The sequence below is a fragment of the Pyricularia oryzae genome, chromosome 1 (genome assembly GCF_000002495.2).
Source record: "Pyricularia oryzae 70-15 chromosome 1, whole genome shotgun sequence".
Taxonomy (NCBI): Eukaryota; Fungi; Ascomycota; class Sordariomycetes; order Magnaporthales; family Pyriculariaceae; genus Pyricularia; species Pyricularia oryzae.
The window spans coordinates 6,172,658-6,187,662 of NC_017844.1; the positions used below are offsets into that span (position 1 = coordinate 6,172,658).

Below are 15,005 nucleotides of genomic sequence, written 5' to 3' on the forward strand. Positions count from 1 at the left end.
CATCTTTCATCCCCCAAGAGACACGCTGTACGTGGCGCCACATAAGATGGACTAGCCCACAAAAACAGAATTCATTTACGTCATAGTATGTATCACTCAATGCAACAATTGAGCCGGTGGACTAGAATAGTCTAGACTTGGAGACTTTGTGAATCTGTTATTCCCGACACTCAGTGCTTCGGAAGACCACCCAACCTGGCTAGTGTCATCCCACCATTACGATGGCATCGATGATAATCCCATACAAGCTTTTTCACTCCGTTAGTGCCGGGCCGGGGTTACATGCACTTATTGCGACGCACGTTAACTGCTTCATGAACGTGGAAACGATATTCAATAAATCTGAATTTTACCAGGAAAAGAAAAAAAATCCCTGCTGTTCCTTTGTTACATTTCCGTTTAAGCGTTGCAAAGAACGAGCCTTCATATAAGTCGTTATCTTTCATGACATAGTACCGAAAACTTATCATTCCCAGTGACGTGATGAAAGTGGGCTATACATAGTTGTAAAGGGAAGACGAATACAAAAAAAAAAAAAAAAAAAAAAAAGAAATGAAGGTACAAAATGAAAAGAGAAAATAAATGGCACTTTCATATGGAGAAGCTCATAGTGATTTGCATCATGAAACATTCGTTGGCATTTGAAGGGGGAGGTGTAGATAAAAACAACAATGAGATGATCTGAGTGGCGAGAATATACATGGCTGATGTCGAATAGCTTCAAGGATATGGTTGAACAAGAAATCATCGGTTCAGATCCTTGTGGCGTGAGAGTTTTGACAGGGTTGTCGACAGCCATGTCAACTTAAGTGTCAGATCTTAATTCGTCGATGCATATAGGACAGGGAGGGGCTTGCAATGCGATGTGTGTCGTAAACCCGAGAAATCTTGTTAACCGTACACCGTGGAAATACGGAAGGATAGCCTGCATCCCCGCCAGGTCGCAATGGAATACTTCTTCAGCGAGTTGGCCGGGAGACGGTTGGTCTAGCTTCTCAGTAACGATCGCGGTCACGGTCCCGGTGGTCGTAGTCTCGATCGTAATCTCGATCATAGTCCCTTTCACGGTCGTAGCCGTGATCACGTCTGTTTCGATCTATTGGGGGCCACAAAAATGACATCAGCGGGTCCGTTCATTAACGCGTACTATTTCCAAGTGCCTGGGACGCAATTTGAGAGTGAGCGTGGAAGGGAAATGGCCATGAACAACATGTGTCTGTTTGCACGAGGAGGATAAAGTCAATGTGGCGGCAAAGACGGCTCAACGCAAGTCAACAGCGAATGGCGGTGTGGCCGCCACCTGCCTTCTTGAAGCAGCTGCAGTAAGGAGGCATGTTACAGTGTAACCCCATGTCGTGTCCCTCTGCACACCTCACTTCTAGGCTCCGAGGAGAGCCTTGGCCACTTCTTATCACTCCCCGCAAAAGTCCTTGAACTCGGGATTGCTACTCCGTAGACCAACAAGACTAGAAGCATGGAATTTGAAGAGTCATCTCTCAGCGGCGCAGAGCAAGACCGAGCAGACACCCTGGTCCTGGCGTGAATTGTGCCTAGGCTCGATAGGTAGATTCTGATGCTAGCCTGGAGGGTATCTTATGCCGAACGCCAATGCCTTTTTGCTGTTGTTGATCGAGAATGATGGAAGAAGGCGTGGAAATGCCCTGAACCGCGAGAGTAATGTGCGAAGCAGTGGAGCGGAGTGGTGTCTACGCATCATGAGACGCGCTGCGAACGCCATGGCTGAACATGCAGCAGGTAGCACACGGAGCGGCGAGGGCTGACATGAGCTTGACTGATTGATCTGAGGGTTGCACTCCACTATGTCCTCCACCATTGCATAGTGTGAATTGTCTGGGTCCAATTCCTCAACGTCTCCTGCGGTCTTCTTCGTCGTAATCGTAGCCGACAGGAGGTGCGGGCAAAGGATTACGAGCGTACGGATTGCCATCGCTGTATCGGGGACCATTATCATACTCATAGCGCCTGTCACGGCTACCCCGACGAGCAGCTGTGAGAGCCCAGTCGTCGTCGTCAGTTCTTGCCATGCTCCTCGTCCTGCTCCTCGTCCTCGGTGTCTCAATGTCGCGATCCATATCATCCTCGTGTTCGCTATTGAGGATGGCGCGTTGTCTAGCTAGGCGCGACAGGCGGCGCTCATGGCGAAGTTGCTTTTCATGCTTCCACTCCTGGAGCTCTTTGCTCTTCTCGTGGGCTTCCTTGACTTCTGAAATGGCGCCTTTAACGCCCAAGGCAGCAATGCCAACTGAGGCCGCATCTTGCAAAAGCGCTTTGGTCTTGAGCTTTTTGGCCTCCTCCGGTGACAGACGTCCATCCTTAACTGCCGCATGCCGTGCATTGCGCTTCTCCATGCTCTGATAGACATTGTGGGCTGCGTGGATGGTCGCCACGCTAGCTAGGCCAATAGTGAGTATTTGCTTACCTCTCTTCCTCTTTGTCTCCTTCATATCATCGTCAGAGTCACCCAAATCCGTGTCAGATGCTCCATCGTATCGTCGACTTCCTGCACCACGTGATCGCGATCGACTGTGTCGTCGTCGATCACGATCATCGTCGTACTCATCCGAGTAGCGTCTCCTCCGGCCATCGCCGCGAGACGACCCCCGTGGCGACCCTACATCGCTACGCTTGTCATCTTCCGGTCCGTTGCCGATACCAATCCTAGCAAGCCGGCGGCGAGCACCGTCAACGACACTTCGGCTGCGAGCACGAACTCCCTTGCGAGATTGGGAGCGGGAACCACCACGGCTAGAAGAACGACTGCGGGGACGACGGGAGCGTGAGCGTGATCTTCCATCCTCGTCATCATCCTTTCGGCCGTCCATGATCTTTTTGGCTCCTAGAGCACCTAGACCGGCCGTGGCCAGGGCAGCAAGGCCGGTTACACCACCGCTGCCGCCACCGCCATCCTTGCTGGAGTCTCGCGCTGCCCTTGATCGAGAGCGGGAGCGACCGGTTGCCTTATCTTCTTCAATGTTCTTCTTTGAGCCGTGAATGACACGGTTGCCAACAAGGCCACCAATGACCGACTCTGCGAGACTCAATTTCTGGTTCTTGTCTGGGTTTTGAGCAGCATCGATCGTAGCGGCACCAGCAGCGGCAGTGAAAACACGCTTTGCCTTCTCTCCTTTCCAGCCACCGGGTTCTTTCGCAACGCGGAAGGCTTCTGTGGCGCCTGCGATGAGTGAGGCCATGGCAGCCTGTTGAATCTTGTTCTTCTTCTCGGGTGACTTGGAACGGGACCTTGAACGGCTTCCTCGGGGTCTGCTGCCTGCGCGACTGCGTGTCTCGGATCTGCCATCTCGGTCACGGTCCTTTTCTTTGTCCTTGTCATCTCCTCCACCGCCGGTCAGGGCCTTGACGGCACCGCCAAGACCGGCAGCGGCTAGGGCGCTCTCAAGGAAATTCTTGTGACCTTCCTTCTTCTTGGGATCCTCCTCCTCCTCCTCATAGTACTTGACCATCTGACCGTCTCGACCTTTGTAAGCAATCATGGTGGACTTCTTGTCTTCTTTCTCGGCATGTTTGTTGTAAAATTCGGCACCCTGGTAAGCAGCAAGTGCGCCGGCAGCACCAATGGCAGCAGACATGGCTGGGTTTCGGTTTACCTCTCCTCCATTTTCTTTGCCCTCGTGGCGATCATATAGCTCCTTGCCACCGACAGCGAGAGCAGCGCCGGCTATGGCAGCGATTATCTTTTCTTGCTTGGACATGGTGCGCGCCCGGCGCTTCTCCTTCTCCTCTTCGTAGTACACACTTCCTTCCTTTCTTGACCGACGGTCATAATCACGGTCATACCGATCATAGTCCCTGTCGCGGGGGTCGCGCGAGTAGTACGAACGGCGGTCATCATAGTCGTCCCAACCGGGTTCAACGGACCTGGCCCTCCTAGTATCGCGGTAAGACTGACCATGACCGGGCATGGGGAAATCGCGCCGTATCTCCTCGATGGACAAATCGCTGTCCTCTCGGCCACGGGGCACGAGCTCACGGCCAGAGTGGCCCCTCATCTCAGTAGCATCAAGGTACCGGGGATCTCTGTCATCGTAGCGCTCCTCGCGAACGTACTCGCGCCGGCTGGAGCGCCGCGGAGCGTCGTAGTCGTACCCGGACATGCGGTGCAGTGTGTAGCAATGATTTACTGTGTTGGACGTAAAAGCTGTTTGTTTGTTTCGAAAAGAAGTGTGTGTCGCTCGAGCGACCAAAAGATGCGTTCAAACGGAAACAAGAAACGGAATATGGTGTGACTGGAAAACGAGGCGAAGAGAGCTACCAGGTTAGCGTCATAAGTATTAAAGAGGCAGTGGGGGGGGGGGGCCTGGGTGCGATGATGACAAGGGGACCCTCTTCCACAGCCACGGTTGAAGTGGAGGGGAAAGAGGGGCTGTGAAGGGCACTGAGTTGGCGGGGAGGTACAAGATCAGGGAACGGCGATGGCAAAAGCCGTTGTGGATTATTCAAGCCTTGATTCTCAGGCAAACAGGGCACGTACATGCGCAGCAATGTCCTTCCTAGGTGTAGAAAAATGCAAGAAAGGCTAGGTATGCAAGAGGAAGACACATGGCCGGTACACGTCGCGGAATAGTCTAGGCACGGCAGGTGTGAAACGGTACGCAAGTGTGCAAATGAGGTCAGGGCATATGATAGCGCTGGGAGCAATCAGGGACGGCAGGGGCTGACGAACTAGAGGATTAGCGCGGGCGCATAGACAAGTCCCTATACATGGATAGGATTTTCAGTCTAGGTGTTGGGAATAAGCCCTTGATCTTTCAAGGGAAGCTAAAGGATGAGTTTGTTTGTTGCGGGCTGGTGAGGACAAAAATAGGGAGACGATCGCGAAGTTGCCACTTTATTTTTGGCTCAGGGCAGGCCTTTGCGCCGCTTATAGAAAACCATGACATGCAGCGGGCGGGCATTCTTGAGCCCAACAGGTTTCCTGTGAAAATGCAAAATGCGAACGAAATACCTACCTATAGTACATCAAGATAGGGTTGCCGGTACCTGCCCAACTGTGGGCGTGTCTCTCCACCATAGCTATCCACTAGGCTGGCCTTCATACGGAGTACTTGCCGTAGCTGCCTTGGAAGGCAGAGTACCTTGGTCAAGAGCCTGAAAGACACCTGGTACTGGTCCAAGGACCATTGGACCTTGGAATCCATGTGAGGGACACGAAAGATCCCAACCCACTGCCGCAAATGGCCGACGCAACTTGCATTTGTGGCTAATGGTACGTAAGGGAGTGGGGCGACGCGAGTGATTGGAACCCGAAAAGAAAAGGGAGTGACGGACACGAAGTGGATTGTCTGCTCAGAAGTACTTCGTCAAATCCCTACCACCACAGTGGATGGATGGTACGAAGGCCTCACTGCGACGCACCGCGCTTGGCGGCGTTGCCGAGCCGTTGACTTGCTGTCGCGCCCTGCTGCCATTGATCATCCTGACCAGGCGGTTTCTCGCCCGGTTGGTCTGCTGTTGGCAACGAATAGGGGATGGGACATTGCAGTAGTTGGGGAACGAGGTCTCATGAATGTTTGGCCCAAATGAGGCCTCACAGTCCCTGCTCGTGCCGCGATGACTGGTTGGTTCCTGCCTGCCGCAGTGCTGATGATGTCTGATGACATTTGGGGGCTAAATGGCTCGGTCGGGTGCTTCTTCAATGCCCGTGTGAGGTGGGTGACGGCAGTGGCTTGGGTGGGGGCTAAGCTCTGCGCTAACTCCGGAACTGGCAAGCATCAGCACGTGACATTGTTTAAGTGGTTGAGTCGACTTTGACAGCCCGGGGTTTGGTCATCCCTGCTTGCAACCCTGGCACACCAAGGGAAACATTTTGGCAGGCACGGTAGGGCGTCCAGCATGGGTGACGAAGCGAAGTTTGAAATGGGCTCAAATTAGACAGGATAGTCGCGTTGCTACACACTATCTGTTTGGTAACTGGGTACCTACCTCAATAGGTGGTCTACCACCGTTTTTTTTTTTTTTTTTTTTTTTTTTTGGAATTTGCCAACTCATATTTGTCCTGTTAATATTCATGCGTTCCATGTTCCATTTATTTCACTTGAAACGCCCTTCTTTTCTTCATCGAACATTCAAGTGCCGACTACGAGATACAAGGCAGTACAGGTACAAGTAAGTGTCTATGATGGCACACACGCGAATAAACGAAATGGGCGTGCTACTGGTAAGGAGCTTTTGCATGGTACAAACTGCTTATTTACGTCCGAGAGTGAAGTTTGGACATTGACCTGGACCTGCTTGTAGTCTCTCAACCGCCACCGATGCGTGTTCACAAGCTTTACAATCTAGTATATGATCAGGGTTTTTAAAGCTGCGAGGCGCATCGGACAGCCTGATTTCAAGTTGGAATCGCTGAATGGTCAAACCAGAAGATTCGCCAGGTCGGTTCCGGACTATATCGTGCACTCCACAATTGGCTAGGCCTGTTGCTATATTCAACGCTACTCCACCGGGAGACTTTGAATAACGAAAGCAAACACAACGCGTGTCATCAAACATCCTTCCTGACTACCAAACGGCTAAGCCCACTGCCCACCACGAAGAGCACCTTCGTTTGTGGGTTTGCTTTATACACGGCAGGTGTGGCAACACTTCCTCATGTGCTACTTTATGTTGGGATATTGTCCCAACTGTCAATGTTCTATTTCGCTCAAATTGTTTCAAGGAGCGAAACGGGAAGAAAGGCAACTGGCTTGTGGTCGCCTTTGTCCTCTTTCAAAAGATGCCTTGTTCACAGAATCGGTCACATCATTTAAAGCGTGACATGGAATACAAACATTTGGAAAATCTGTGTAGCTGTCTCGGGATATGCGAAGTGAGGGTGAACGCGAAACAGTAACCGAAATGGCAAACCAGTGAATCCTTCAAGAGTACCGTATACTTAAACATATCTCATTTCCCTTATTATTCCTGGCAGCGGATTCCAGTTCTGTCGGTTTCCCCGCTGCTAGTACGCTCGCGTCCCTTCCTCACTCGTTTGGAAATATATTTGTCACCTAGCTCATAGCATATCTGTCTTCAACGTAGGAAAATATTACATTCGCCGCTGTTTAACAGTACCAAGAACCCACACTTTCTACCTTTTACAACAAACCGCACAAAGCGGCCATGTATCTATCAACAAGTCTGATCACGGCATATATCCTGGCAGCTGGCAGGGTCCTCGCCTCTGGACCGCTCCAGCCAAGACAAGCGTAAGCTTAAAACCAACCCCTATCCTTCTCCCCGATAACACTTGCCTCGAAACAGCACCACAAGTAACTTACACACTCAAAACAAAAACCGCCAGCGCCGACCCCGCCTCATTCACCAAAGCCATCTCAGCGCTCGTGCACACCTACCTCCCCTTGGACGTCTACGCCCGCCTGACCGCGACCGTCACGGCCCTGGTCCCCGCAGCCGAGGCCACCCAGGGCCCGGAGGCGATTCTCGTCTCCGCCCTGGCGGCCTCTCCACCGCCGGCCTGGCTGACCCAAGCCTTCGGCCCTGAAGCCGCCGTCTACCAGTCCGGGCTGGCCCAAGGTGTCGAGCAGATCCGCCCTGGCGGCAGCGGCGTCACCACCACCACGGCCACCGATGGTCCAACGGAGACCGAGGCCGCTGCTAACGCTACCTCGTCATCCAGTGAGGGCGCCGCCGCCAGGCCGACGCTTGCTGCCGTCGGAGTGCTTGGAATGGCCGGCCTAGTGGCCGTGGTCTTGTAAATTTGTGTTGGGGACTGTTTTAGCGTCCCGATGAAGTTGGCATGCTGTTAATCGTGGCAGAGAACCTGGTGAGGCTGGGCTCTCATTGGCCCTCATCGCTATGTATGGACTTGCTCACACCTTCTGCGTTGACTTTGAAAGTTATAAGCCGGGCTGATAGCTCTTAGTCCCGGGCTGTTGGAGATATTTGATACCTTTCCTTTCTTGTCTTCAATCGGCCTGGCCTGGGTGGAATTCAAAATTAGCTAAGAATCGCGATGGGTCATGGATCTGGATATTTAATATTAGTCGATGCCAGAACCTACCAACAGAGCAAGTCTGTTTGGCTCTTCGCACCAGTGAAATATTTGGATGTCACATTCCTTAAGCAACACCAAGGCGCGGCGGAGCCCGGCCTCTATAAGCAGTATACTATTACACACGACTAGAACCAATCGGCGAATAAATCGAACTCGGGTGTGGGTAGGCCACATACCGATATTTACATAGGTCGAGGGGTTTATTGAGACGTATAATGTACAGAGGGTGCCAGCAAACCAAACTATCAGATTCGGTCTTTTTTGTCTTTTCCGGGGATGTATTTTGACAAGAGATGATCAAGACAAGATAACAAGAACCAAATGAAAAAGAGTGCAAACTGAAGCGCCCGTCTCTCCAACTTTTTTATGTATGGTGAAAAAAAAGAAAACGAACCGTTTTGATTGCCTGATGCAAACAGTCTCTGGCCATAGAGAACATAAGTTTATGAGCAAGAAATCAATACCACAATCCTCCCACTCCCAATAGTAAAAGAACCCTTTTCTTTTAAAATGCAAGTTGTGCCTGGTACTGCGAAAACAACAAAAACAGCCGAGTATTAGTCCCCGCTACAGGTGATGAGAACCGCGGTTTTTCATAAAAGGAAAAAGGGTTTGAGCGGTGAGTTGTCTTGTGTGCGAAACATGAGAAGTAAACCGGTGCTAAATGGTATGCCTGGAATGGTAAGACGTTGCCAAGCCGAGAATCTCCATGGAACAACCGCAGCTTGAGGGGTACTGCTGTAGCAAATTGGAGATTGAAGAGCAGAAAACATCAGAAAAAAAAAAGACACCAAAAAAAATAATCCCAGCCCTAACGCAAAAGTCGCTTTGCAGCAGAGCACAACAAACTGTGCCCTCCTCTAGCCGCAAGGGTATCGAAACCAGTCCGCAAGACGGGCTATTCGAGATAGATGTGAGATTTGTATGGCACCAAATTGAGACCGAGCAATGTCCTGCAATTGAGCTGGATACAGGGCTGCGGCTATGGGCAACGGGTCGTGACTCTCGTGAAGATATATCAGTCTTCCCCACCCCATATAGTATCGGGTGGCCACGGCGTGGACACCACGGTACCTCTGGCCCACCCAAATAGATATGTAGTTCCGTATGTTCCAAAATCTTGAAAAAAAAAGATCAAGCCCACAAGCTTTGTGCCAGGGCAAAGGGAATAAAATCCATGGAATCTCGAGCAGCAGTTCTTCGTAAGGCTGAACCATCAAGGTTTGTAGCCAAAAAAAAACAACAAAAAAACACAGCCCAGTAGACATGACCGTGCCCGCGTTGTCGCCTCATCCCAGTCGTCTACCGCAAGTCATGTCTTTTCACATCGTGAAAAACCGAGGGAAAGCCCACAGAGTTCCCTCTTGAGAAGTCGATAGGATGATATCCCAACGCAAAAAAAAAACGTTGGTGTGAACCCTGGAGTTATATTTGGATGGGCAGAGAATAGACCAAGACGGCCAGCAAGCCAAGGCTCTCGGTATGTCTCGCCAGTGGCCATGAACGGCGTTTCTCAGATGTAGAAAAATCAAACACATCCGACTTCGTCTCCGCCACAGGAACGAGTAAACACAACTCATAAACAATGTCATGTGATGTGATGTGCCTATGCATGCACCTCCCCGTTGGTAACACTGGAAAGGGCATCAGAAACCTTCCGTGCCTCGTGGTAATGAGAGTCGAGCACTGCGGGATACGGTCGCCTGCTATTGACAAGATTCTCGTAGAAGCCCAGGAGATACCTCACACCAGCAGGGCTCGGCGGCTGCTTGGCACCATCATCCAGAGCAAGTTGACGGAACTCGGTATAGAGCTTGTTGTTGAAAGAGTTGGACAAAAAGTCCACCCAGAACCTATAAAGGTTGTGCATGTCGGGGCAAGTCTCCCCTGGCGCGCTCTTCTTGCGTTGCTCAAGAGCCTGCGAGTGAAAAGCGGGGTAGTTGGTCTTGTTGGCTTCATTTGCACCCTCAGAACTACAACTTAGTTAGCATGTGCCAACACGCAGACATATAAAAGGTCCTCCCTACCTTGAGCCGTGGTTTGCTGAGCCATTCGCCAGGTTTTCGTCTGCAGCTCCCTTGACCGACACACGCGGCTTGTTATCCGCAACCATGACAGTCAAATTCTCAATGTCGCTGTCCTTGAACTGCTGGAACTCCTCAATGCTTGGTCGCTGCTGAGACACTGGTGAAAAGTCGGGAACGGTCGCCGACAGCTGATGACCATTTACGGGATAGTGTCCATTCATGACTGGTCCATGTCCATACTGCGAGCCATTGACAGGGTACATTGAGTAAGCGTGCGGATCCACGGCCGAGTTGGCACTCGCGTTTGGGAACTCCGTGTGATAGTTGGTGGGGGACGACGTGTACATGTGGTGAGGGTAGCCATTTCCATAGGGAATTGGGTGCGTGTGCCGATCAATGTTGTGGTAGATGACGCTGGCCGGCCCGTTTGATTTGCCTTCTTCGGCGCGACGGCTATACTCCAGGATGTACGGCGTCATATCATGACGAGATCGTACACGCTCAGTACCGTCGTCGCCAGTAACGTAATCGATCTCTTGCGACTGGGCGCATGCCGCCTGAATGAAGTCAAAGCGGGGAGAGAGGCTCTCAACACGGCGGAAACCGGCGATAGTGGTGAGACGCACAAAACCTTGAGAGTCCATCCTTTGGCGCAGGTAAAGGTCTCCGGCAAGATTGTCAAGACTGAGGTAAAACTCGATTTGAGCCTTCAGGCCTTGAACAATAAGCTCATCGCCATAGTGTGGGGCGGGGTACACCGGGGGGTACGCCTGCATGGAATATTCTTGGTTCGAGGTTGTAACCGGCAGAGAAGGCATCCTGCCAGCCATGTTTGCCCCGTTGTGCGCGCGCTGTCCATTGTGAGCGGGCCCAGTTTGAGCACGGGAGGGGAACTTGCGGCCGTTTCCATGACCCGAGTACTGAAACTGGTTAGAGGCTGGGTTGAAAGGCTGGGAACCCATTCCATTTGCGCCGCCCATGTATCGCTGTCCATTGGGCCCAAAGTTGCCCTGCTGGTGGTGGCCGGCCCCGTTGTGACCAGCGCCGCCTCCGCGGCCACGATATCCGCCACGGCCACGTTCACTGCGACCTTCCCGAACTGAATGGTGGCCATTCTCGCCGTTACCATCGTGGCCCCTGGCGTGGTTCCTCTCACCAGAGTGCTTACGACGATCCGCTGGAGCGTGGTCTCCGTTGGTAAGCTCTGCCCGCGAGCCCCGAGTCGGAGCATCTCCCTTGGCTGGGTATGATGTTGCAGCATGCTCGCCCTTGGCCTTGTCCGCCGGCGATGCGCCAGCGGCCTTGCGCGGCTCACGTGCCGAGGTATCCATACCCCCTCGCTTGGGGACTGTAGGCGCCTGCGACGTCTGCCTGGCATGGGGAGCTGCAGCATCTCGTGGCCGTTCCTTCGACTCTGTCTGGCCCTTGGTTGACACTGCAGTTGCACTGGCGGGCTCCTTGTCTTCGGAAGGACCAGATGCAGATGCGTGTCCTCCACGGGTGCTTCCAGGTTCGCGACCACCACGAGCTCCGCCACGAGGTCGCGGCTGTTTAGCATGCTGGCTGAACTGTGTTTCGTATGTATATGTCGGTGTAATAGGAAAATGAGTCCACTCCTTCTTCGGTTTTGAGGATGCCGAAGCTTCGTCAGGCTTCTCTGAGACTGCAGGCTTCTCAGTGGGTTTACTCTTGCCATCATCCACGGCCGCAAGCTCTATTGAGGGCCACAAAGTGGGATCCTGGACTGAAGGAGGGTTTTCCGCCTGCACCCGGCTACCTCGAGGGGCCGTCCTACGTGATTCGTTTGGAGTAACAGCATTGCGAGATGATTCCAATGGCTTCTTCGGCACCCGGACTGCTGGTCCGTTTTCTGCTTTCTTAGCCTCGGGCGTGGTCGCAGTGGTTGTGCTCGCAACCGACTTTTGCGGCGCCGGGTTCTGTTTGGCACGCTCCTGCCACACATTGACGGAGGGGATGGGAGCTTCGGACAATTGGACCTTGACCTGCTCAACCGTCTTCAGGTTCTCCTTCGCCCGGTCCTGTTCATCCTCCTTGGTCTTGTCTTGATTCTTGCCCTTCTTGCCCTTGCGAGGTCTTCTTGTCTCAGACCCCTTGGCCGCAGGCTGGGACTGCGATCCAGCGACAGAAACCGCATCGTCACGAGATTCCTGGGTGGTTGACCCTACCACGGAGCTCAGCTCCGAGTCTGTAACTTTGACGGTTGAGAGATCTGTAGAATCCTGGAGGGCTTTGGGAATGTCTTGCACGTCTGACGCAACAGATGAGGTGACCGACGAGCCGACTGTATTCGTCGTCGAGGGCGGTGCAGAGCTTTCTGGCTGTGGAGTAGTCGCGGGAGTCGCGACCTGACCACGGGCAGCCTGTGCATATGAGAACGCGGGAGCGCTCGCAGGCGTATCCGCAGACGAGGCGGGCTTCGTCAATGTGGAAGCCATGACGAATCAAATCACTCGGGGGAGTGAGAAAAAAGAAGAAGAAAGTTTCAGAAGTGAATTTGCGCAACTCAAGGCACCAACGATAATCTGTGTGCCTCGGCCCCAAGGGTTGGGATGCCTCCCCAGCAATCGTCCGGAGAGGCAGAGGATAAATTCCCCGAGTTATCGGGATTAAGTCTGAACCAGATATAGCAAGCAAGAGACTGCAGTCGCTGGATTAAAAGTCGCGACTCGGAAGGGCCGATCGATCGAAGGATGTTTCCGCGAGGGCTTCCGCCGAGACTGAAACCCAATCCAAACGGTCGGGAAAAGCCGAGGACAAAGGCCGCCCGTTCCGCGTGCGAAAAAGACAGGCGAGGGGAACTCGATCGTCGGTCGAACGATATCGATTTCGTCAGGGGAACGGAGGAGGAAGAGGTGAGGTGTGTTGATTGTTGGAGGTCCGCGGTAAAAAGCACGAGGAACAACTTGAAAGGACGTGGTGCAGCAAGTCCTTTCTCCGTTAGTCTGCAGACAGCTGATGGGAACGCAAAGCGACCGTGCCGCGAGTCTGGAAGACAGTCGGTAGGCAAGACTAGGTACTGCGTCAAGTCCTGTCGGGTAGCGGAGAGGAAAATGATACCTCACTTTATTTCTTCTCCGAATCCTAAATGAATAAACACAAGGAAGCGAGGAGGGGAAAAAGTCTGCGCAAGTTGACTTTGGGTGCAACTCCCACAAAAGGCGTGTGAGGGTTTGTGTGGGCAAAAAGTTTTTTTTTTTTTTCTTCCCTGCACCGGAACTTGGAGTTGGGTTGGGCGGTCGGCAGGTTGGCAGTAGTGGTACCTAAAATTTTGGCGTAATAATGGTGCGCTGCTTCGACGGAGTCTCGTAACTGTGGGGTCCTTTTGGTGGATGCAGTGCCCGCCGCTGGCTTTTGCGCGAATATAGGTAGATCGTGCGGTTATTTGCTAGCGGCCTTCGGAGAAACTACCAGTCAACAAAACCCTGATCGAATGCCCCTCTATTACTGTGTAGCGTACCTATGAAAGGAGACGCTTTTTTTCTTCTTCTTCCTCTTCTTTTTTTTTTTTTTTGCAGAATATCCCAAGGATGCCACTGTTCTAGGTTGACAAATCACCCGCTAAGGTTGAAGATCGTACGAATTTTGATATATTGCCTTACCCTTGAGCGAGACGAGTCAGGACAGGTCAACGTTTGCGTCTGCGCTGAACTCCGTGAGCAGGGGAGAAAAAGGGAAGAAAAAAGATACACCAGAGACAACGGCAGAAAGGAAAGCAGTTTTCGCCGAATAATGCCAAGTCTAGTTGGTGAACCTGAGCTCCCAAATACCCCGTAATAAAGAAAAAAGCTCCACAAGGCAGAACTGGTTGGTGCTACGAAGGCAAGGCAAGGTAGGATTTGTTGTATTTTTGAGGCGCACCAGGAATCTGATGCACGTTGATGCCCAGTGACTTGCAGAAAAAGGCGCGGTTGCTGGTGAGTTGTCAGTGATTCTGCCTGCTGCAGTGGCTCATTGCTGGAGGTACCCGTAGCTGCATTGAGTATGAGCAGGGGATGATTGAATCGCCAATGAGGGGAAGGGGCAGGCAGGCAGGCAGGCAGGCAGAAAAAAAAAAAAAAAAAAGGGTGAGGGAAAACAAGCAGTTACCCAGAATAACGTCGGAGAAGTGGCAATCAGCAATGTTACTGGACAGCAGTAAATGAATGATTCAGTTTTCCCACGTCGCTTTTATCCAGAAATACACAACTTATTTCTTTTTCTTGTCAGCCAAAATAAGGATACCTTGTACCAACCTACACAATTCAGAGTATGTACCTGGGTAGACAGACCCAGGTACTGATGGTAAGTACCACTATCTCGGTGGACAAGGAGGTAGGCAGGCAGGAGTCACCCTTCGAGTTTTCAACAGGGTGGTTCGCAATCAAGAATGTCGGGTGTCAGTCACTACCACACAGCATACATTGGCATTAATCAGTCAGTACCCTTTATTTTAACCTAGCTGCTGCCTGGTAAGGTAAGCCTGCACAATCGAGGGCTTCCTTCCCTACACAACCCAGGTTGTGATTACGACATAGTAATGTAGTCTTTGACTAGAACGATGCGGGATTATGTAATTTCAAGTTCAGGCGAGCCAGGGAGTCTAGAGTCGGACAGGCAACCCAAACTTTTCTGGAGAAGGCAACAAAGGAAGCAAGCTGGGCATAAAAGCCACGAGCCACCCGCAGCCACAACAAATCTGGAGCCAGAAAACTTTAGGCTCATAGGTTATGTAGTTTAAAGCTTCTTCTGCTGTCTTTTTCACATGTATATGAGAGTCGCCCACGTACTATTTACTCCAGTTGATTGCATGCTGAACTATCAACAATGCAGTATAAAGTATGTGCCTCATTATTCGGCAGTCGCCCTTATCGATAGCGTTGGTTCCCGTCCCGCAAGACATGGGGACGGACTGACCCTTGCCGATTGTCAGATATGGGCCGCCT

The 15,005-nt window shown here is 52.0% G+C and overlaps 4 protein-coding genes across 4 annotated transcripts; 1 reads left to right on the top strand and 3 right to left on the bottom strand.

Annotated features, from left to right (window-relative positions):
- Window positions 1-342: 342 nt before the first annotated feature.
- Window positions 343-4,570, bottom strand: MGG_16445 (uncharacterized protein). Its single transcript, XM_003710554.1, has 3 exons — window positions 4,511-4,570; window positions 2,441-4,265; window positions 343-1,096 (listed from the first exon to the last, which is right to left on the bottom strand). Exons 2-3 carry the CDS (start codon window positions 4,131-4,133, stop codon window positions 996-998), a joined length of 1,794 nt encoding a protein of 597 aa, XP_003710602.1. The 5' UTR covers window positions 4,134-4,265; window positions 4,511-4,570; the 3' UTR covers window positions 343-995.
- On the bottom strand, window positions 4,507-5,844 carry MGG_16446 (uncharacterized protein; the record flags this gene model as incomplete). The annotated part of the gene is made up of 2 exons (XM_003710555.1): window positions 4,507-5,646; window positions 5,833-5,844. The coding sequence occupies 2 exons, from the start codon at window positions 5,842-5,844 to the stop codon at window positions 5,326-5,328; spliced, it is 333 nt and encodes a 110-aa protein (XP_003710603.1). The 3' UTR covers window positions 4,507-5,325.
- Window positions 5,845-6,918: 1,074 nt separating this feature from the next.
- Window positions 6,919-7,736, top strand: MGG_05705 (uncharacterized protein; the record flags this gene model as incomplete). The annotated part of the gene is made up of 2 exons (XM_003710556.1): window positions 6,919-7,226; window positions 7,322-7,736. The coding sequence occupies exons 1-2, from the start codon at window positions 7,141-7,143 to the stop codon at window positions 7,734-7,736; spliced, it is 501 nt and encodes a 166-aa protein (XP_003710604.1). The 5' UTR covers window positions 6,919-7,140.
- A 389-nt stretch (window positions 7,737-8,125) lies between these two features.
- Window positions 8,126-13,594, bottom strand: MGG_05706 (uncharacterized protein). Its single transcript, XM_003710557.1, has 2 exons — window positions 10,063-13,594; window positions 8,126-10,008 (listed from the first exon to the last, which is right to left on the bottom strand). Exons 1-2 carry the CDS (start codon window positions 12,516-12,518, stop codon window positions 9,642-9,644), a joined length of 2,823 nt encoding a protein of 940 aa, XP_003710605.1. The 5' UTR covers window positions 12,519-13,594; the 3' UTR covers window positions 8,126-9,641.
- Between the last annotated feature and the right edge of the window lie 1,411 nt (window positions 13,595-15,005).

Excerpts from the sequence above, each read along its gene's own strand:
- MGG_05706 (XM_003710557.1), bottom strand. The coding sequence starts at position 12,518 with ATGGCTTCCACATTGACGAAGCCCGCCTCGTCTGCGGATACGCCTGCG. Across the intron at positions 10,009-10,062 it reads TCAGCAAACCACGGCTCAAG|TTCTGAGGGTGCAAATGAAG; the intron begins GTAGGGAGGACC and ends ACTAAGTTGTAG.
- MGG_16445 (XM_003710554.1), bottom strand. The coding sequence starts at position 4,133 with ATGTCCGGGTACGACTACGACGCTCCGCGGCGCTCCAGCCGGCGCGAG. Across the intron at positions 1,097-2,440 it reads GGAGACAAAGAGGAAGAGAG|ATCGAAACAGACGTGATCAC; the intron begins GTAAGCAAATAC and ends GGCCCCCAATAG.